We start from the raw sequence: 25080 nt of genomic DNA, 5'->3' as shown, positions 1-25080 counted from the left end.
CTTTAATTTAATTTGTAATTGTTAAGTTATGATCTTTACCTGATCGGAATTTGAGTATTGATTTGGTACAAAATTTACCACAAAAACTTCATTATTACTGCAATCATAGTAGTCCACAATAATAGTATTACAATCCTCGAATAATGTAATTTCACTAGTATCCATTTCCGGCGTTAGGATTTTTTCTTTAACCTGTAAACAAAATTGTTATTATAAAAATTATAAAAAACTGTGCACCAATGATTAAATAAGCTCACAGTAATACTGGGGCAAAAGGATTGAATCATTTTCTTCATTATAAAACAATAATACTCACATGAGATGTCGTGGATTGGTAGCAAGAATCATCATTTTCGGAACACGTTTTTTTCACAAGATTCACCATTTTTAGTGTCCTTTTACTTACATTTTCAGTAGTTGACATGTTCTTTAATATTACAAAAAAATTAAAATGAATAAATTACGTTTTACACTGTTTAAAATACTCCAAATAATATGAATATTCAATCAAAGCAAAAAGCACACACATCAATTTAATAGGAATGGCAGTTGTGTTTAATGGTAAGTGCTGCCACCATACTGGAATATTTTCAAAATATGTCAGGCAAAAATAAGTAAGTGACTTTACCAAGCAGTGTTGCCCATAGTGTGAGCAAAACCTAATCCCAGAAGTCAGTAAGTGATGTTACAAATCTTAGCCTGTTCTATTTTGATCTTAGGAGCACTTACATTTATTTTGACTATGAAAAAGAGTAATTTATCCTTATATCACTTACAAGTTTTTACCTGACGAGGATATTGACCAAATGATGACAAATATCAAAAAATATCATTTCACGAAAAAATGTAGTTACCAACTTCTGCCACCAACCCGACGATGTATTTGTGTATTTCGCCAACTTAAAATTTTTTTTTTTTTTAATTATTGTGAATAATTAACGGAAAATATATGGAACACAAAGTATTCCTATTTAAAAGTTCAGTGTTTTATAGAAATAGAAATGTCACTCACGTGTGTTTATTTTTCATTACTGTGATTGAAACTTTTGTTAGCAAATTTTGCGATAGTATGAAAATTTAGTTTAGCATCCTAGTCGGCACAACTATGTAATAAGTTATGCATGGTGTCTTTTGTGTGTTTAAAACCCCTTAAAGAAAAGATAATAACACGTGTCTAGAATAGGATTTCAATTCCATAATATTAACTATTACTATTTAGTGAAATACTAATTAGGATACTTATGGTTTCACCATTACGGAAACGTTATATATACTATACTAAGTTTCCGTCACGAATGTAAAACCAGTTATAAATACAAGCGACAATTAAATTAAATTTAAAATCTCAAAAAGCACATGTCGAACTTGAGTAAAACTGCCCCCGAAACCAATTTGTTTTTGGTTCATGCCTGGATTGTGACAAAAGCGTGTCCACACGTAAGCTGGTGTGAGTAACTGAATGATAAGCTTATGCGTATAACTACGCAAGTTGACCTAGATAACTCAAGAACAGTTCTTTCTTGGAGTAATTCTCAGTTAGAAATAATCACGAGGAGAACATTATTTTTTTTGTATTCATTAATTGAAAGAGCGTTAATTATAAAAAAAAGAAAAAAATTGGTTTATTGAGTCATAATCCCGAATTTGTTCTTTATTAGTTTACGGTTTAAATTACATTTTGATGGTGAACATCCTATATAATTGGTTAAATACTAAACAACGAAATTATCTTTTCAAAGAAGTGAGTTTATTTCAAATTTTTTTAATTACATTCAACCGCTAAATCTTTAAAATTTACATTTTGTACAGCTGCTATACAAAAGTTGCTGCGTAGCAACTAAACGTTATGTTGGCAACGCTCTAAAAGCAGTTTTTTGAAGCTAGTTTTCCAAGTTTTTTTATTATCTCCAATAAAATCTTTTTGTTCTAATTTAATCAAATATTTTTTTGGTAATACACAAGAAATAAACGTTCAAAATCAACCCACTAATCCAATTAATAATATTTTGCTTCATTTACGTAAATAAAATATTTTCAGGATCTAACGAGAAGTAAAAGTAAATTAATTAAAAAAAAAAGTTTTTTTCTTAGTTTTTATTTAAAGACTTTTGCTCTCTATTTTACATGTTTTTTTATTAAACATCCCAGGTAGCCCACTAGGTAAGGCTAACGTTGAAACGACGTCGGAAACGCTGGGCAAATGTTGTTCTGACGTTGGCTTAACGCTTTAAACTACAAAGTTTAAATTTGTAAAATTTAAACTTTGTAGTTTAAAGCGTGAAGCCAACGTCAAATAAAAATTTATATGCAGCCAAGGATAGTTTGACAAATAGAAAAAAATTGAAACCTTAACAACTTTTGAAAAATTAAAAGCTATAACAGCCTCCACTTTTCAATCCAAAATTATAAATATTTTACTCTGCTTATTAGTACGACCACGAATAAAATGTGATAATAGATTTGGGAAGGCATCATGATGCAGTTTGTTTCATTTTCGTATACGTTTAGTTTCATTTTCATTTGGTGCTTTTTTGTTGCTTCAGCTATTATATATTGTAATTTGTTTTCTTTTGTAATTTATTATTCGCGTTTAAATTTTTTATAAGTTTTGGTAAAACGTAACAAAAAATGAGAGAGCAAATTTACCATAAATAAATATAAAAAGTAAACTTAAAATGGTAGTTTCAGTTTTCAACTTAAGTTTACCGAATTTAAATTTCTATAACTTTCATGACTTTAAAACCTTCTTGTCTCATTTTTATATGCTTTAATTTTTAACAAATGAAGTAGTTAATTCATCATAAATATTAAGTGGATATTTCATTGACTTTAATTATGCGTGGATATTTATTCGACAAAAAGTAAACAAAATTACAAAAAAAATAATTATAAATGTTTAGCACTTTAGTTAAAGTATTCCGAGCTCAGTATAAATGAGCTTAATCAAATCTTTTTAGCAATCATTATGATTCCGCTTAAATGGCTTCTTCTTAACCATCGGCTAGAAATGATACTAAGGGCAATAATACGTAAGATTTTTATTTATTTCCAGCTACTTTGTGCAGCACTGTGAACAAAACGTACCGCTTTGTATTACTGTAGTTGCCTAAATCATTGCATTATTATTAGGAATTTATCAATGATTTATTTTACTTTTATAAATCGTCGTAAACCAAGGAGTTATTAATTTAATTTATCTTTAGCTTTAAAAACATTGAGTTTTAATTTTTTTAAATATTATGCTTTTATTATTTCAAGATTTTTTTATCAGTACTTTCCAAACTTTTGAAAAAGTAACTTAACAAGCAATATATTCTATTGAAATTAAAAAACCCAACCGCAGCAAATGCAAATATTAATTTCAAAATTAAAACAAGTTACTGCATTGTTAGCAATTTTGTTTAATAGTTAAAAATAATAATAACTAAGGTGGGGCTACCCACTATTTAAATAAAATTTTTAAATGAACCCTTTTATCCCCCCATATTTAAACATTTCTATTGCATTGGAATCAAATAAGACAAAAAAATAAAAAAAAATTTATAACTTTATTATTACGTCATTAATTATGCGCATAATTAACTCACAAATAGCAAATTTCTAACAAGGATAACTAGTTGCAGAGTTTTCCAAATTAAGTGAAACTTTTCAAAAACCTTGCTTCTTATATGAACTGTGTGCTGAGTCAAAAATAAAACTTATAATACTTTTATCTAATTCTCTGAAATTTACAATTTAGTATAAATCCCTAAAAAATGGCCCCATTGACCCAAATTTTAGTTTGAATGCGATACCATAGTATATATATTTTTGACTCAGCACATTCATCTAACTAAGTTTTACCTCTGTAAAAAATTTCAAAACAAAAATATTGAACAAAACCAAAGATATCTTTGTTAGAAGGTAGAAAATCTTTAAATGGAGAAAAACGCATTGGAAAAAAAAAATTCAAAAATAAAAAGCTACAAATTCAAATAAGGTCTGATTTTAGTACTTTTGACTAATGTCATTTAGCTCGGGAATAACGTAACAGTGTAGATAAGAACTTGGTTAAAGGTACAGTAAAAATATGGAGAAAAAGTGCATATTAGTTCTGAAGGAAAAAAGTTCCAACTGTCACTAAGGCCGTTGCTAAGGAACCTTTGGATGTTTGCTCCTTTTTAAGGAACAAAATTAGGGCAAACTTATAAATTTTTCTTCCATTGTCATATATTTTATTGTTTATAAAGGTTAAAACTTCCAAAAAAAAGAAAGACAAAAAGACTTTTAATAGTGGGTTTAATAGTGGGTTTTAATAGTGACTTTTAATAGTAGCCACCTTAATGCAACTAAGTAATTGCTTACATATTATGTTATCCACTTGATTCTCCTTACACATAAAGTGTTAAGTAACATAAAATTTTAAATATTTTGTTAAAATCAAATGTTGAGCTTAAAAAAAGGTAATTAGGAACATGTCGTTGCTCGATTTATTTTATCTTAATTTTTATATTTAAACAAAACTTAACCTAACTCTTTTTAAAAAAGGTAAATTAACATCTTGCATCCTTTTAAAGCGTTTAGTGCAGTCTTATCAATCAGTCCAACGAGCGACTAAACGAGAGACTATGACGTCAAAAAAACGACAGTCAAAAACAACAAGTCAAAAAGCTTGTTATGACAAGTTGCGTATTATATATTGGTTTCTGCTGATTGATTTAATTAGTTTTAACTAATTTTAAAAAGCACATTTTCTTATTACAACTCTACGTTGAAAAAAAATATCTGAGGATTGTTAAATACAATATTAAAGTTGTTAACTTTAATATTGTATTTAACAAAGGCTCTATTTTACCTGAGTAAAATAGTAATTAAAATATCACCTTCTGCTCCATAATTGAGCAAAAATTTTCCTACTTTTACCATAATTAAATATAGGTCAACACTTATTCAATTACAGTAACTTAATCATTTTACTCAAAGATGCGTTAAACTTCTAAGAAGTGCGAGTGGCGTCTACGCTGCACGTAAATACTTAATTAATTTCCTCAAATTTGCGTTGAACTTTTAAGAAGTGCGAGTGGCGTCAACTCTGCACGAAAATACTGTTTGTTATCAAATGTTTAAGGAAACATTGATCGAAATAAGTTTAAAAAGAATTTTGGTCTCATTTTTATATCTTTTAATATTTATTTATTTGATCAAACGTAATTTTATCGAGGATATAATTTCTCAATACTATTTTTGCGCTCTTAATCTAAAAACGCGCACTTTAATTTTTCAGAAAAAGAAGAAAAAAGCAAAGAATAACGAAAGAAATGAAATAAAGAATGCAAAGAATAGGAAAGATTGGAGCCACATACCAAATCCTTAGCTGATGCAGAGTACTCCTTTCCGGCATCAGGCTATAACATAGTCAATGTGTGTACTGAAGCCCCCGCAACTACCTGTTTAGTATGACGTCATCAGTGTGCCACTAATGCTGCATTTATATATGTATGTGTGTGTGTGTGTGTGTGTATGTGTGTGTGTGTGTGTGTGTGTGTGTGTGTGTGTGTGTGTGTGCGTGTTCGTATATATATATATATATATATATATATATATATATATATATATATATATATATATATATATATATATATATATATATATATATATATATATATATATATATATAGCTAATCCTTACTTTTAAAAATAAAGAATAATATTTTGCTCAAATTATAAATATCACGTATAAACTAATCTCGTTAAACAGTATCTTACACTTTTCAATAGATTATTTTTAATCATTTTAATAGATTTTAATTAACTTAAAGAAAAAAAATTATTAAAAACAACCAATGTTTTTTTTTTTGAAAAAAGGCACGATAATCTCAAGATAATTTTTGTTCAATTACCTGTTTAAAGATTTTGATATTTGTTTTGGTGTGTCTTTAATGATTTACAGAAATTTTTAAATATAATATTTTTAATGATATACAGAAATTTTTAGAGTGTTAAATATATCTTAATCTGAAAAAAAAAAATTATTTATTGATTTTTGTTTTGTTTTTCTCTATCAACTTTGTGATCATTCTGCCAATAAATGTAAATAAAAGATAAGTATATAAAATATATAAATATATAAATCTCTAATAATTCATATTTATAGATGTTTTCATTATATCTATCTTTTAATACACAGTTTTAAAGATGTAAAAAGAGAAAGTGAAAGATCAAAACAATGAAAATTTGCAATAAAAAAGAAGAAGCAAACTCTTTGGATTTAGATGAAACTTTAACACACAGAAAATCTAATCTCGATGGAGGATGGGGTTGGTGTGTTGTTGTAGCAGCGTTTCTTACGCAATTTGTTGTGGTTGGTTTACAGAATTCTTCTGGTGTAATATTTAACGAGCTGGTTCTGAAGTTTAACCGACCGAGAGGAGAAACAGGTAGGTATTGATTTAAAAAAAAAACTTGTTTTCTTTTATTGTATTCTTTTTTTCTCTCTCAAAAACAGATTTGATATAAACAACGGTAAACTAAATCAGTTAAGAATTTTTACTTATTTAATTTAATGATAACTGTGTACAAAAAGTACGCAGCCTAGTTTTGCTTGGCATTAACAGCTGGTTTTTGTAAATGTTGTATCTAACTTTGATATAAAACATTTCAAATCAAAGTTATATGCATGCTATAAACTATTTCATTGATCTAAACTATTTCAATTACAACTAATCGATTTGATAAGAATAAGTATCTTTTTACATTTTTTGTTAACTGACGATGAAACCTCTTAGTATGACCTCTTGTAACTAACTTTATTAAATTATTAGGTGGGTACTTTTAAGTTAAACTATCTAGTTGTTTTACTATTTGGAAAGGTTTTTTTAATCGCGTCATTTTTTGAAAGTTCTAATTTGAAATACATTAGTCTTATCTACATTTACATTACATGCATGAAGAAATTTCATGCTGCTTTATGTTCTATTTTTTGTTTTTTGGTTATCTTGTTGTCATGACACTAAAGTTGCGCAGTTCTGGCAACGGTCTTGCAACGGTCTTGCAAAAGAGTGTTCAAGTTATTAATTGAACGTTTTACCATATCTAGCGTTTTATTTGCATTTCCTGACACAAAATTAACATGACTAGATCATTTTAAGTCATTTCAAATCATGTTTCTAAATTTTATATATTAGTTTCTAAATTTACTTTTATATTTATACCTATTTATTTATTATATATTTATTTTATACCAATTTATTTATACATTTTTACTTATTTATATTTATACCTATTTATTTACATATTTATTATACATTTATTTTATTACATTGTTGTTGTTTTTTTTACATATATAAATGCGTTTACATATGTTTACTTAATTGCAATTTTTTTTACAATGTCATTTATTTATTTAGATATGTTTTGTTCTTTTCTAAATCAAAAGCTAATCTGATTATGTTGAATAGCGTTAAATCATCAGCATATATTTTACACTTAGTTACCAACTCGTTTGGTAAACCGTTTGTATAAACAGTAAAGATAAACGGACCCAAAACAGAACTATTTGACTTAAGATAAATTTGAAAACTCGTCGTTACAAACAGCACGTTGTCCTCTGTTACACAAAAATTTTTCTACAACATTCAAGTTCATTTTTTTGAATTCCATAGCCTTTTAGTTAAAACACAATACATGGAAACAAAAACTTCTGACGAGAATGTTATAGCTACCAATAAGATTTCTTACAAATTTTTCTGTCTATGTAATGTTAAATCCATTTGTTCTAGAAGGTTTTTACAACGGTTTTTCTCAATAGTAAATCCATATTGTTTTTTAGTGAAACTGTTTCCTTTTTCCGAATGCGACATAGATGTAGCCTTTGAGATACGTTTCATTATTTTGCTTGTAACTAAAGTAATTGATATTGGCCAATAACATGGATTTATTTATTTCCATTTTAAACTATGTCGTTACATTTGCACTTAAATGCATCAACGGTACTGTTCTAGCATGATTTAAATAAAATAATATTCAAAATAAATTTCGAAAAAACTGACCAAGGAAGTGAAAATGCATCCGCGCATTTTTTTTTTCTAAGGGACACATGGGGACACATGAGGAAATCTTTTATGAGAGTTTCTGATTTAAAATATTCACTGACTTAAAAGTTTGAAATATTTTATTTGAATACAAACTCAAAACCATTCAATTAAAGGAAGAATAGATTCACAACCTTATTTGTCTGATTTAATTAAAAGAAGCAATTTTTATTAGCACAGAGATGACGCAGGGCCGTAGAAACAAAAATTATATTGGGGGGGGGGGGGCAGTACTGCCCAGATATAGTTTCAAGGATCTTTATTTTTTATTTTTATTTTTTTTACTTATTTTTTCAGTCAATTTCTTTAAAATTATTTATTTAAAAAATTATTGGGAGGGGGGGCAAACGCCCCTGCTGCCCAACCAGTTGCTACGGGCCTGTGACGTAACTAATAATCACTTTAATTACTTAAACAAATTGATTTTTCAACATCAACTTTAAACATCAAACTCGTACTAGAACTTTTAATATAGAGCTTTTAAACAGTAATTCACTTATATGAATTAAATCAGAACTTTAGGATTCAAAAATAAAGTTCAATACATGTTTTTTTTTCTCATAATTTAGTTTTATACAAATAACACTAGTTGTAATATTTTTTATTAAACAACAAACTTTTCTTTTATTTAGGTTTAGTTAGTTCAATTTCTGTTGGAATGATGTTTCTATTAGGTCCGCTAACAACAACACTGTGTGAAAGATTTGGTTGTCGAACAATTTCTATTTTCGGAGGCTTGTTATGCATGCTTGGAATGGCTTTTTCAGCATATGCAAAAACATTAACTATTATGTACTTTTCGTTCGGAATTACATGGGGTTTAGGAACAAGTTTATGTTATTTTCCAACAATGATCATTTTGGTACCATATTTTAAAAAAAGACTCGCTTTAGCAAACGGAATAGTTGGCGCAGGAAGTGGTATTGGGACATTAGTGCTTAGTCCTTGTATTCAGTGGTTCGCTAAACTATACGGAATTAAAAATACTTTTTTAATGCTAACTGGACTTCACAGCATTGTTTTCTTTTCTGCATTTGTTTACCGACCAATCAATAATGAGTATGAAATTAAGCAAAATACTGAAAAGGGAACAAAAAATTTTCTTCGACCTCAAATTACTGTCTTAGATACAACGGAAAACAAGGTGTCTTTATACGCAGATATTGCTTCACTGCTGTTGGACAAAGCTTTTATATCGTGGTGCGTTGGGCTTTCTGTATTTATACTAGGATATTTTGTTCCATTTGTCCATTTGGTAAGACAATATTTTTACTAAACCTTTTTAATACATACATAAAGTCATTATATAGGTTATGTGTTTATGCATATGTAAGAAATTAAAAAGTATAGGCAGTTGAAAAATTGTTGCATAATCAATTTAAATAGAATAGTGTTACAAGTATATTGTTAAAGAACTATTTGTTAAAATATTATATATTTATTCATATAATATTTAGATTATTACAAATTAGTGATATATATTATTTTTCAAGAGTTGTTTTTATTATTACTTAAAACATTTTCAAAGTATAATACTTTGAAAGTCTTTAAGTTCACCTAAATGGGTAATTTTTCTACGCTTTTTCTCATCAAAGCAGTTTTTAAAGTTACCTTTTTGAGGTGTATCAAAGAAATACAATAAAAAATTGATTTAAATTGTTTAAATGAATTTCAGTTGCTAGTAATTTATAACTTTGCTTTTTTAATTTAAACGCACATTTAGTAAATACTAAGTTAGTAAATATAGTAATCACTATTTAGTATAGCGCATTTTTTAATTTAGTAAATCAGTGCTAAAATTAACACTTTGTCAAAAATTTAAATTGAGCATTAGTTTGTTTGGTTAAATAAATATAATTATCATGCAATTTAAATTACCACGTACCGTTAATTACTTTTAAACATTAGGTCTGAACAATATTAATAATTGTTGTACTGAAGTTTATTCAATATATGATTAAGTTGAAAACGCCATACAACTTTAATTACCGTAAAAAAAAGTAAACCTAATTAAAAACGGGTTTGATCTAAGTAATTAGCAGTGTCTTCAGTCATTTCATGTCATAATTGTTTTATTCAACCGTTTGTTTTGTATTACAGATATCATAATATACTGAAGTTAAACAATAAATGCATTAGCAATAACATTAAGTTTATCATTTGTCACATATGTGACAAATGATAAATGAGTGTAACAGTATGCTAAAGCATAGTTTTTGGTGTAGCAGATAACAACTACCATCTTTTAGCAAGCACATTTCTGTCTATAATGGTTTTTACACAGTTTTGCTGAACAATCTTGATACAAAGTTTCTACATGAACGAGCGAATTTGTTTATATAAACGAAACTCGCTTTTCGAAATTTTCGAAAATTCGAAATTCGTTTATATAAACGAAAAATTTGTAATCTGCTATACCAAGAACTATACATTACCATACTGTTACATTAATTTAACATATATATCATTAAAAAGAAAATAAATGTTTATTTTATTCATCGGTAAGATTAGAAAAAAAATATTAGGATGAAATGAAATCGAAAAATATTTAAAAGCTTTCGTAATTGCTACAGATAGGCACTTTTTATTTCCGGCATATTTGACATTCAAAGGCAAATTTGCATGCAAATAACTATTCATTGATGCTTTTATTCAGAGAAAATTTTTTGCTTATATTTATTGTTATTTTCAACAAGTGTTGGCTCTCCTTCAAGTAAATTAAAATTGCTTATCAGATATTGGGTAGATTAGAGTATATGAGCACCCTTAGAAAAAGTTGGAATATTGTCAAAAATATTTATGCTGGATCCAAAAAATTTTTTAAATAAACAAACTTTAGGGGTCGCTACTCATGATCCATTTAGAAATTTTTTATAAAAAAAAAAAAAGGTTTTTAAAAAAAAGCGCAAGTGCTCATATTACCAAGACCACTTTAATTAAGTAAAGAAATACCAACCTGACAATTTGAACTTTTAGAATATAATGATTTGTTATTAATAAATAGTTAAATGATCAAAAAATCATGAAATGATCAAATTTTAAGCCATTTTTTATTGAAAAAATACTTTGTTTTTATGCGAAGAAAAAAAAATTAAATAGTTCTTTTTCAATTTTTTTAACTCAAGTTTTTAAACGATGAAGATACAAGTTTTTTAAAATTAAACAACGGAAAGATATTTAGTATTTTATTAATATTAAAAATTTTCACTACTTTTTGTTTTTATTTAAAAAGTAATTAAAACCACTGCAAATTTAGAACTTTAAGTAGGTAATTTTACCTAAAAAAACACTGGCTAATATGAAATGCTTATATTACACAAAAATGGCATCTTTAAATAAAGTCCCAAGTAAATGTTCTTATCCGTATTTTTCATTATGAAAAAGTAAATTTCTATATTTCAACATAAAAATTTCGCGCATAGATTCTTTCAAATGTAATGGTAATATTTTAACAAAACAAAAAATTTAGTTAGACGAGAGTCGCTAATTACTGCGTATAAATTCGCTTATTTATACTGTTTTCTGTTACCACCTCATTAAGTCAATTCAAAAAAAGAATACGAAGCAACTTGAATATCACTACTTACACCTTTTTGAAACTTTTTGGTATACTCATATATCTGGATGGATGCTCATATTCTCCAAACCTATTCTGAGAATATTCTTTTAAAATCAAAAATTAATCTTATAAAATTTTTAATAATCCAATATAGTTTATAATATAATTACACTTTTTCGTGTATCTTTTTTTTTTTTAACTTTTTATTTCAGTGCAGCTGAAGTAAAAAATTAAAGAAAAATCTTATCTAGCGGCTATCCAAATGTCCACTTATAACCACTACATATCCAACTTTCGAAGAAAGTGAACGACTATTATAACTTTTTATGACGTTTAAAATTCAAAGACAGAGTGGCTATATTTAGCCACGCAAATTTTTTATATAAAAAGAATTATTTTATGCATCGAAAGTGGTTATGTGATCGATACGTTTTATACAAAAATTTCACCGAAACAAAAGGCCGGGTGAATAAAAATTAGCAATTGCTTTTACTCAGTAATTGATCAGCTTTACGTGAATAAAAACTAAGGAGTTTTGTTTAAATTTTTAGTCACGTAAAGTTAATCAATTTACTCAGTAATTGTTCAGCTTTACGCGAATAAAAAGTTTTTTAAAATTGTTAAAGTTTTTATTCATCTAAAGTTGACCAATTACTGAGTAAAAGCAATTGCTTCAATCACCCAGCCTAATAACTTCTTACTAACGCGAGTCATTATGGAATTAATATGCAGACAAATATGTTCGATGACGTAAGCAAAGCCCTTATTAACATAATCTTTTTAAAGATGATTAAAGCAGCAAGATTTAAGAAAAAAAAATGCAATGTTTAAAAAATCGAAAACTTCTTTTTTAAACCAACATTAATCTTTTAAATCAGGTTTTTTTAAATTGTTTGTTTTTATATTTTGAGAACTTATCTTTTTGATTTTTAATGTTCTGTTAAATGACTTTTTTTTAAATCCGTACACTGAATTTCAAAATCCAAACTGGTTGAAATGCTGATAAATATTATATGTTTTATTTGGGTCATTCCATGCCAAATGCCAACTGAAGAATATTTTTATGAGGTTCTTCATCCGTCATCTCAGATTTTGATGAAAATTTTTGTATATATACATATGTATGAGTAAAGTTTTGGAAATAATTTTTGAGAAAACACTATTTAAGTAATTTTGCATAAAGTTTTTTACCATTTTTAGCAGCTTATAAGTTTTAATGCAGTTTTGTTTTATACTTAAAATTGCTACGGATACTTTTAATAAGAATACTATGGATACTTCTATAAAAATAAAAAGTTTTAAAATCTTTTTAGTTTTTCCCAAAATAGATTTTTAAATAAGTTTTCCATAACTTCATGATCTTAAAGAGCTTAATCTTAAAAAACTAGATTAAAAATTTATACAAATCAAATTGTCTATTAATCTACACGCAGTGGATAAACATTTAAAAAAAATTAAGTTGATTGGATAGCTGCATTTATAAGTTAAATGTCATCAATTTGAGTCGGATCAAGATTTGTTTTTATTTGATTCCCTATCCAAAGCATCTATTACTTGAGGTGACACCTTCTTTTTTCCTCAAGATTTTTTATACGCATGAATTGAAAAGTGTTTTGTTAAAAGTTGTAGTTTTTTAAACCAAAGTGACGAAAAAAATTACATAAATTACATAAATTACAATAAATACAAAAAGTAACACTAAATATTCGGACTAAAAAAATATTTTAACTGTAATTTCAAGATTCTAACATTTAAAATAGTTTTTAAATGTTAATTGTGGCTTGACTTTTTGATATAAAATGTAAATTCTCTCGTAAATTGTCTAACTGTTCATTAACTATTTCAATAAATTAATCTAAAAGTAAAGTTTCCGGACTTAAAGTATATTAGAAGTTTGATTTTTACCATTAATAAAAATTAACTTTGCTAATTTTATTTTAATCAAAATTGCTAACGTAATCAGACAAAAACGTTTTTCAAGGACAGCTTTCTCAGCTATGCTGTATACAATCTCTATTTTCAATGTTACGAACCATTAGTTTCAATAAACTTTTGTAATTGGCTATACTTCGATATTTTTGTACAAGAGGTTCTACATTTTGATGGTACTAACGAACTGCATGCAGACCAGAAGCTTCGCTACAGGAAAAACTTAAAACTTACTTTCTTTTTTGCTTGCCTGTTCAAAAGATTACAACTTCAATGTTCATTCTCGTATCTCAACAAAGTTAAGTTTCTCGTGATAGTTACAAAAAACCTCTATGGGACTTACCATATAAAATAATTAACACACCATATGAAAAAGACAAATAAGTTTAGCAAGATTTTATCTAAATAATTTTTTTTTACAAAGATAAAGTATGGCAGAAATAAAATCTTTTAAGGAACTACTTCTGGCTTGTCTTTTTGTCTAATATTGCTGCCAACATGAGTACCATTGTTTACTCTTAACACTAAACTTTCCATAACATGGTTCGATTGAATTAATAGTGCCATAAAGTAATGTTTACTGTTAAATATGAAAATATAGTAAAAAAGTTCTAGTTTTTTTAAACCTAGCTGGTTATTTAGGATACATGTCCGTAAAAATACAATAAAAACGCTGGTTTTGTATAAGTAAAGTTGAACCAAAATTCATTTCATGCATCACAAGCTCTATTCATGAATTAAAATTCTAACAAGGATTTTGTGGTGTGTGGTGTGTGTATGTGGATGTTTTGATATACCGCCAACCCACACCCTCCAACCCCTCTAAAGTTATTAACTTTCAAGTTTTAGTCGGTTTTTTGAGGAATGTCGGTTAGCTAAAAATTTTACATTTTTAGTTGGGTGGTTTTTAGTATTGAAAACTTTAAAGGTTTTCAGTTTTGAGAAAACTCCCCTACCCCCACCTTCCCATCCACTGTATTTTATTGCTAGAATTGTCTTTGAGTAACACGTTCAACAATAGAATTTGTTCGTGCCACAACACAGTCTAGAGTTTGTGGTAATAACAGTTTTATTCATACTTCAATTTCTTCTTTTTCTAATTTTAAACAATTAAGAATATTTAAAGGTCTTCTAAAGTTTTTTTCTATGTTATTATGGTGTTTTATAAAAGACCTAACAATCTTACCACAAAGCACCTGGAAAGAAAAGAAGAAAAAAGAATATATTAAACAGATGTGCATGCCACCATCTTTACAAATGTTGGTTATTTGGTTAAAACCAATAACTTAAAACACGCGCATGTTTTCATTTATACTTCCATTAACGACTTGTTGCTTTTAGTTTTCTTATTGACAATATTTTTTGTCTTTTGAGAAAAATGGTAAAAATGAAATAGCATTAGTTTTCTGTTGTTTTATTTTTACTCCAACTTTGCGGCATTTTTATGCAATTAGCATAGAGGAAATTTATGAAAAACCATATTGGAAAATTTACTTAATTTTTTTCGAAGCATTTTGTGGATCTCTACAATATAAACCTAATCCTGACTCTGACCATAATAAATGGAAAAAGCTTTTTCTATGTATGTTTTGGAGATTCATTATAGCCACATTCATCGTAAATGGACCTTAATAAACCCACATAAGTAATAAATAAACAATTAAAAACAAAACATACTTTTGTTTATTGCAGTATTACAACAGACTTTAGGAATTCTAAAGTTTTAACAATTGCTGGTTTTAATTGAAAATAATATCAACAACATTTTTTATAACATTTTAAGAAGTTATTACCCTCTGAATTTTTCTGTTATAGTTTTGGATAATTGCAGCCTGCATTACTATATGATAATTAATTTTCAATGGATTAGTATATTGTAACATACACACTAAAAAAAAGGTAAAATTTCTACCTTAGGGTAGGATATGTGATATAATTTTATCATTAGTAAGGTATAATTTTCTACCCTTTAAGGTAAAAAATTATTATAAAAACAGTGATTTGCCATACAATTTTCTACATTAAAGTTATAATTTTTTACCTTAAAAAGTAGAAAATTACACCGTACTAAGGGTATATCACATATCCTACCTTAAGAAGAAATTTTTTTTTAGTGTGTACTAATCCATTGGAAATGGATTAGTATATATTAATGTATACAAATTTACTGGAAATGGTATTATTAATGAAAAAATAAAAATTATTAACCCCCCCCCCCCCTTATTTTATTTGTAGAATCGCCTCTATTTATAAATCTACTGGAAATGGTATAGTGTATAATACTATATATTAATCCATCGACACATGTTTCCTGCTAACTCCACAATTACTGTATTTACTCCAACAAACTTTTGTTAAAAATATTATGTTAACAAAAGCAGAGTAATAAAAAATACAAAATATGGCAGTTAACTATACATAACTTAAATTTATTTGAGCTTATTTTCTATTAAAACTTTTGTGTTCTTCACAACCTCCACACGCCACACCAAAAGATAAGTTAGTAAAATAGAAAAATTTTGTATGAGTTCTAGAAAATTATGTTTCCTTCTAGTTAATTAGCCCCAGTTTTTTTATTACTTTAGTGTTTTAACTATTTTACTAAAACTATTTTTGTGTAAAACTTCTATTTATCATAGGTGCGGTATGCAACTTTGGTTGGAATTCCAGAAGTAAAAGCTTCCTTTCTTATAAGCACATTATCAATTACTGCTACAATTTTTAAGGTCATAAGTGGGAAGGTTGCTGGTTTAAATAGCACTAATAAGCTACGAATGTATCAAATGAGTTTACTTTTGATTGCCATAGCAACAACACTTGTACCTGTCACTCATTCATTTGTTGGTCTTATGTTTTACGTTGTTGTGTTTGGAATAGGAGAATCGTGTTTTGTTATCATGATACCACTAATTACAAAAGAAATTGTTGGTGTTAGACGCTTGCCTTTAGCTTTAGGTTGTGTTTTTATGATAATGGGGATCCCTACAACAATGGGCGCTCCTATTGCAGGTACTTTGGTTTTTCATTTTAGTCACCTATTTTCATTTATAAAAAACACTTCTAACATTTTATATTTTAGATAAAGTAAATTTTTTTTATAGGTTGGATATACGACTATTTTAACGATTATTCGATTGCTTTTTATGTAGCCGGTAGCATGAACATAATTGGTGTTTTAATTCTGTTTTTAGTAGAATATTACACTGAAAATAAAGCTATTAAAAATATAATATATGGAAATGGAGTTACAAGTATTACAAAAAGCAAAGATGTTTTGTTTATAGAAGAAAATGTACAAAGACCCGATTCAAAAGTAATTGAGTATACCTGTTATGGTTCGAGCCAAAGAATCTTTTACACGGAAATTGAAAATGAATTATTACAAGAAACAATTCAAAAGAATAAAAGAACCAGATTTGAAAGTGACCGCTCAGTATATAGAGTAAACTTTGAATCAGATTTTGAAAATTTAAATAATAAAGACTTTTTAAAAAATGATAACCAGCATTTAAATCACAAACAAATGCAAACTATTTCACCGTTTATAGAAGATCGTTTATGTGCATCATGCAACCATATACCATTAAAAGAAAAGAGTGAGATCTCATTTAGTAACCGTTGGTCGTTTGTTCCAGAAACGTTTAAAAAGTTGAATAATTTATATATTTCTTCAACAGCGTCAAGAGACATGCTCTCAAAATTTACACTCCAAAACGGGTTGTCAATTACTTTCATTGAAAGTATTGATAAAGGAGCGAGCATGACTACAGCTAAAAGGTTTTCTTCTACAAAATCGTCTGGTTTTTTTATAATTGATTTGCCGCCATTTTCCGAATAATTTTCCAATAATATGGTAAAAAAGAATATAAAAAATAGTTGCATAACAAATGGTTAGTCATAACAAGTGGTCATTTGAATTTTAGTCATTTATTAGTCATTAGTTCAATTGGTTAAACCATTGGTTAGTGCAATTAATTGAGCAATTTATTTGTTAAATACTAGCGCAAATGGAAAGCTATAGTAATTGTAAATACGAAAAAAAATTTATAGTCTTAGATAATTATTTATCTCATATGATGAGTTGGATTTTAGTATATTGGTATGTTGATAATATATATTAATAAAAAAACTTTAAATATGTAAATCTTGTAATGTTAATAATATAATGATTATAAACAATTACAAATAATATTATAGTATAACTATTATGAATCATCAAGACCATTAAACGGTCTTGTGGACTTATCATGGAACTATCGAGACGATTTCAATGACGTTTTAAAGCTCTTCATTTACACGACTTAAAATTTGTTTCTTTTTCAAAAATATAAAGTCGGCTTTTAAAAACCGTTTTATATTGGCTAATTCAAAAGTTAAAAAAAAAGAAAGCGTTTAAATGACCGAAAGTAAATCACAATACATTTCTAATTACAATTTCTTAAACAAAATACGAATAAAAGATATTTGTATTTTATATAAAATAAAATACAAATATAAGACTTTGTGTAAACAAGGCCTCAGTAATTGATTTTCCTGTCTAACATAGTTGCAGGAAGAGCTCTAAAAATTATAGTTGACACTCACAAAAAACGTTTAAGTAACAAATATTTTAATTTTATATTTCTTAATAAATTGTATTTAATTGCAGATTGATAAGCTGCATCAGTGGCGGATTGATGTTTAGAGTTGTGGTTTGGCAATGAAAATAAATAGGGGACAACATGGGTTAAATGTGGCTTATTAATCCCCAGAAACCTTTTAATCGAGAATCGCAATTATGATAAAAATATATTTTATTGATGTTTTAATGTGACTTTTATTATAACTACGACGCACATCCAAGACACTAAAAAACCCAAAGTTTAATTTTACGAAGTTTATTTTAGTTAACAATTATCGTAAATAAAATAAAAAAATTATTTTTTTCTGTAATGGTTTCATTAGTTAAAAATGTATTTACACTAGACAATAGTGAACGCAAGTATTAAGAAAGAAATTTACTTTCCTGTTATTTTACACACCTTTTTTTTGTGTGCATGATTTCATTCTTATGATTTCACGGGCTTATGACAATAATGAGACGTTGTATAAAAGTCTTACCGACATCTCTGTGTCCGCTAGGTTGAGGCAAAACAATTTATTGACAATTCAGTTTTTTCAGTAAGCTTGTTTAACTGATATTAATGCCGATATAGTAAGACATTTGTTTGTCATTGTTGATTGCAGAAAACTTTTGATAATTTCTAGTCTATTCAAACTTCTCTCATTGTTAGCAGATGTGACAGAAAAAGTCAAGTTGATTTTTATAGAGTATAGATAAATTCATGGTGCCATCTGTTATTCAAGCAAGAATTACGTCTTTCATTTGTAGTTTAGTTGCCAGCTGCCGGTGATATTGATGTATGTACGTATGCATGCATGTATGTATGTATGTATGTATGTATGTATGTATGTATGTATGTATGTATGTATGTATGTATGTATGTATGTATGTATGTATGTATGTATGTATGTATGTATGTATGTATGTATGTATGTATGTATGTATGTATGTATGTATGTATGTATTTATGTATGTATGTATGTATGTATGTATGTATGTATGTATGTATGTATGTATGTATGTATGTATGTATGTATGTATGTATGTATGTATGTATGTATGTATGTATGAATAAATATATACGGGTGATTCCGCGAGAAAAAGGAAAAGAAAAAAAAGAGAAAAAGTTATGTTAGTTAAAACAAATACTATATGATTTATAACGTTAAGAATCGTATCATATATCCATAATTGAGAGCATTGATATTGTTCTTTTGCATCTTTTTAACGTAATATACATAGTTGTCAATAATCATTTATACTTTTTTTTTTACATTATTGATTGAGTAGTTTTATTTGTTGTTTTTAACCATTGCTTTTTTCGTTACGACCGTCACGGCAAAAAAATCAACATAAAAATGCTTGTAAAAATTGAAGTAAAAACTCAGCATATAATAAAATCAATGTGAGCCAAAAACACACGCCAAATGATTTTTTTTTTTTTTACTATGCTGCATTAAGTCTGACAAAGTTGTTTTGTTTAGAAGTGGTAAAAAGTAAGCGTTAAGACCGTCACGCTGCGTAGAGTTAATTTTTGAAAAAAGTTGAAGACTTTATTGCTGTAACTTTAACATACTAAAATATATGATAGTATTTCACATTTTTGGATATATATATGATAGTATTTCACATTTATATATATATATATATATATATATATATATATATATATATTAACAGTATTGGACAAAACATTTGCAACCAACATCGAACAATGCTAGAAAGTTTTCCTAATTTTACATGTCTTAAAAACGAAACGAACTATACTACCACAGCAAACAGTTCAGGAGTCGGGAGTCATGCATGCCATGACATGAGCAATCAGCTGACAGGTGACAGCACACAGGCAGAATTTCGTTGACAACTGTCATTTTGCAGCAGGACAATGGCTCCCGACAGTCTTGAATTGGAACTAAGAAAGAAAATTATTAGCGATTACGTAAGTGGAGTATCACAAAAAAGTATTTGTGATAAATATCGCGTGAAAAAATGGAGCGTATCAAGACTATGTTTCAAATATTGTTCTACGGGGAAGTTGGCAGCAGATAACCGCGTTCCACCACTTCTAAAGAGGATTCTATGATTGTCAGATCCGTCAAGAAGGATCCCTGGATATCATCAGTCGAGATACAAAAGCAATTAGAGCTGCCTGTATCGGACCGAACAATCAGACGACGAATTAATCGTGAAGGTGTTCGTAATAAGGATCAACTGTTTGAACAAATCCAAAAGGCCTGGGCAGCGATTCCACAAAGTTTCATTGATCACCTGATCGAATCTATGCCTCGAAGATGCAAGGCTGTAATCTACAAAAAAGGATTCGCCACGAAATATCGATAGCTAAATACAGCTTGGTCAACATTTTGTCGAGTTGCACTTGTTTTGTCCAGAAGGAAATCAACTTTTTTTAATACTTTTTATTAATTTTCGTGTACAAATAATGAACTTTGTGATGAATAAAACTTAAAGAACTTTGTCTCTAAACAGTTACATAGTTATTTCTCTAAATTGAAAAAGTGCAGCACTTTTATATAAAGAAACTGAATTAGCATTATTTGGTTGCACTTGTTTTGTCCGATACTGTATATATATATATATATATATATATATATATATATATATATATATATATATATATATATATATATATATATATATATATATATATATATATATATATATATATATATATATATATATATATATATATATATATCATATATATATATACATATATATATATCATATATATATATATCATATTATATATATATATATATATATATATATATATATATATATATATATATATATATATATATATATATATGATATGTAAACGATGGTTTGTTGATGCCTTGCTTTTTATTTTCGTTAAGATATACTCAGGATTTTGCAATGACAAACTTAAATAAAGAGCAAAAGTGAATGATTTAGAGGTAACCTGGATGAGTATGTTTTGTTCTGCGATAACCTGACAACCCAAGTCAGCGATGAGTTTTTGAATGAAGTGCGACAACATAAAGGTTTTGTCTGGTTTGGTGTTCCCAACGGGACACATTTTTGGCAACCTGTTGATGCCGCACCAGAAAAAGCATTCAATGCCAGATGCCGGACCAGGAAAAGCATTCAAATCACATATTAAAGCAGAACAAAACATCTGGCTCGAAAATGATGAAAACATCGAACTCTGCAACCAGGTTAGGCCAGTTTATTATTTTAAGTGACGATCTTTTTTTAAACAGGATTCTTTTTCAACTTCAAAAACAAAATATTTTCCAAAAAATAATCCATTTATTGATGATACATACATAATTATTTTTTATAAATGACTTCAATGGCTCGTTGGCCTATAATCAAAATCTCTTAAATGCAAATTAAGCATTTGTACAGAACACGCAAGAAACAATTTAGTTCTGGTGTGGCCTGAGGCCTAAAACTCGTATTTAAGAGCAACTATTTTATTATAATTATAAACTTAATATTAAAAAAATTTATTTTTACCAAATTGAGATCTACAACAGCTCGAAGATTTTTAAAGCCTGATTAAATTAAAGTTTTTTTTAAAAAACTTTTAAGCTCTGTTTTGTTTTTTTGTTTGGGAAGAGAGGGGGCGGGGTAAGGGTAGGTCTTAATAAGTAAATTAAATTTTAAAACAAAGTAATAAAAAAGATTACCAATGTTATAGGGATAAAAAAGTAATCAAAAAAGATTTTTTCAACTTTTCTTATAAATTACTAAAAATTTTATTTCATTTCTTTTAATCAGAGAAGATTGTTGACACCAAAAATATTTTGTGGATCTACAGCTTGTTTTAGTCCTTTTAATGCATTCACACCAGATTCAGAGATAGTTTTAGATAAAAACTGCTTTCGAACTTTACCAACACCATGGTGATGAGAGATGCTTCCTCCGTTTCTTAAAACCTCTTCGCGTGCAGCATTTTCAACTTTTTCATAGACTTCTAAAGGTTCTTTTACATCGTGATAAAGAAACCCAAAATAAAAGTATATGCAAGCACCTGCATCATATGTTTGAGTAACACGGCATGTTACAAATGGGCGGCGAATTACTCCTAATTCTTTGCACATCCGAAATATTACTATTTTTGTGTTACGACATAAATCCAAAACACGGTCCCAAGGTACAGAAGTTTCAAATGACTCTGCAATATAAGAAAACTCTAAACCAAAATCTCTCAAATAAGCGATAGCATATGTAAGAGTGTAACCACGTCTTCCATTAGCTTCTCCAGCTGGTATTCCACCATACTTACTTACAATTGAATAGATTTTTTTCTGCTGATGTTCAACACTATCTTTTGAACCTTCAAACAAAAGAGTACAAACACAAATTTCCTTGGGATCAAAACCTTTGATTCTAGTGATATAAAATGCTTTAATTGAATCAACTATTTTTGTCCAAAATGGTGTACTTCCAGCTTTTAAAGCTTGACCAAACAAAAACTGCTCATTATCCATTAGACGGATTGAGGCTGGAGCACATTTACATAATGCTATCTCACGTAAACTAAGAACACCTGACTCAAATTTCGGAAACACAACAGACCCATAAATAACAACTTCAGGAAGTGGTCTTATACGAAGAGTTACTTCTGTAATAACACCTAAAGTACCTTCTGATCCCAGCATAAAATGATGAATATCTGGTCCTGCTGACATACGTGGAACTTGACAATGCTTTTCCATAACTCCATCAGCTGTTACCATTCGAATACTAACTACTAAATCTTCAATATTTCCATACACATTTTTTTTCATTCCAGAGGCACGTGTGGCTACCCACCCACCAAGAGTACTAAACTCCATAGAGTCTGGCTCATGTCCTGTACAAAATCCAAATTCTTTAAGTTTGTTTTCCAAATCTTGACCAACAATCCCAGCCTCACAATGAGCAAGTAGATTTTCTTCATCAAACCATAAAATTCTATTCATATCTGTCATATCTAAGGAGACTATCATGCGCTTCTCAGAAACTGGACAAGTTACAGCTCCTGACACTGTTGTTCCACCACCAAAAGGAATAATGCAAACATCATGCTTTTTTGCTGCAGAAACAATTTTAACAACTTCGTCATGAGATTGGGGCCATATAACAATATCAGGTATACGCTCTAACTTTTTATACCTCAAATCAAATATTTCAAAGATAGTCTGACCATGGCCATGAACAACTCTATCTTCAGTATCAAAAGATGACACGCCTATATTGTAAACATCTTTCAAAAATTCTTCATTTTGAATTGGAACAGGATAATCCTCTACATTTAACTTTTCACGGGATGCAGAACGCAAACTTAAATTTGCATCACAACTTTCTTCAAACCATTTCCCCAGCTTCGGAAGCTCTTCATTCGCAAGTGCATAATAACGATCACCTTTAAATCTAACAGTTTCGTTGTTTTCCATCAACTCAAACTGGCAATCTTTGTAACCCCAACCTTTCCATCTAAGTACTTCTTGACGTTTTCGAGGAAAAGCTTTGATGTTGCTGCTATTTTTATGTGTAAAATTCATTTTAATACTTTCCTTAAAATTTTTAGCCATTTTGTTCTATAATACAAATTAATTAGTTAAAATTTATGTATAAAATTAAATTAAAATATATATAAATATATATTATGTATAAGTATATATATATGTATATATATATATATATATATATACATATATATATATATATACATATATATATGTACATATATATAAATATATATACACACATAGATATATATATATATATATATATATATATATATATATATATATATATATATATATTATATATATATGTATGTATGTTGTATATGCATATACATAATATATATGTATGTATGTGTGTATGTATGTATGTATATATGTATGTATATATATATATATATATATATATATATATATATATATATATATATATATATATATATATATATATATATATACTTATACATATTATATATATACTTATACATAATATATATATATGCATGTATGTATATACATATACATAATATATATCTATGTATGCAAGTATGTATGTATATATGTATAAATGTATATATGTATGCATATATGTGTGTGTGTGTGTGTGTGTGTATATATATATTTATATATATATATATATATATATATATATATATATATATATATATATATATATATATATATATATATATATATATATATATATATATATATATATATATATATATAACTCTCAACAAAGCTTACATTAATATTTTTATAAGTTCTTAAATTATTTAGTCATTTTTATATTTATACTAATTATTAAATATTATTCTTTGGGTAGAAAATGGAATACATTTTTAACTAGAATATAGTTTTATAATATGTTTATTTACGTACTAAAGCAATAATATAAATAAAATTGAATACTGTATATAGTTTGTATGTAATAGTCTATTTGCATCTAATAGTTAAATGGGTGTAGCCTGCTGTAAAGAAGCGGATAAAACTGTGAGAAAAATTTCCTATCTATATATCAAATCGGTAATTGGATCTTTAACTAATAAAATAACTTAAATTAATTGATAGTAATTAATTAAATGTAAACATAAAAAATCTCCACTAAATTTTATAAAACGTTTGATATTTTGCCGACAAACGTATCAAAATTGAGCTAAATTTCTAACTATTTGTTGAATTTAGGTATTTGAAATGTTATCATCTGTTTCCACGTGAAAATTATTTTTTATATTTTAAAACAAAGTTATAAACAGATGAAGTAAAGCAATTTACTTGGTTAAAAAAACATTAAATTGTCGATTTAATTCATTTTTCACTTGGTCGGTTGTGGATTTAAACGGACCGTAAGACACACCTCTAACTTTTTAACCCATAAGGGCGTTTCCTCAAAACCACTTACGGAAAGACGATGGCGAA

At 27.5% G+C, this 25080-nt stretch overlaps 2 protein-coding genes across 2 annotated transcripts; one reads left to right on the top strand and one right to left on the bottom strand.

Annotated features, from left to right (window-relative positions):
- The first annotated feature begins 6157 nt into the window (after window positions 1-6157).
- Window positions 6158-17746, top strand: LOC100207647 (monocarboxylate transporter 10). Its single transcript, XM_065788433.1, has 4 exons — window positions 6158-6416; window positions 8702-9324; window positions 16197-16566; window positions 16659-17746. The coding sequence occupies exons 1-4, from the start codon at window positions 6206-6208 to the stop codon at window positions 17393-17395; spliced, it is 1941 nt and encodes a 646-aa protein (XP_065644505.1). The 5' UTR covers window positions 6158-6205; the 3' UTR covers window positions 17396-17746.
- A 4071-nt stretch (window positions 17747-21817) lies between these two features.
- On the bottom strand, window positions 21818-23742 carry LOC100198088 (alkyldihydroxyacetonephosphate synthase, peroxisomal). Its single transcript, XM_065788434.1, has one exon. The coding sequence runs from the start codon at window positions 23725-23727 to the stop codon at window positions 21925-21927; it is 1803 nt and encodes a 600-aa protein (XP_065644506.1). The 5' UTR covers window positions 23728-23742; the 3' UTR covers window positions 21818-21924.
- Between the last annotated feature and the right edge of the window lie 1338 nt (window positions 23743-25080).

The sequence above is a fragment of the Hydra vulgaris genome, chromosome 01, assembly GCF_038396675.1.
Source record: "Hydra vulgaris chromosome 01, alternate assembly HydraT2T_AEP".
Taxonomy (NCBI): domain Eukaryota; kingdom Metazoa; phylum Cnidaria; class Hydrozoa; order Anthoathecata; family Hydridae; genus Hydra; species Hydra vulgaris.
The sequence above is the reverse complement of the archived record's forward strand: the minus strand, read 5'-3'. Positions and strand labels throughout refer to the sequence as shown.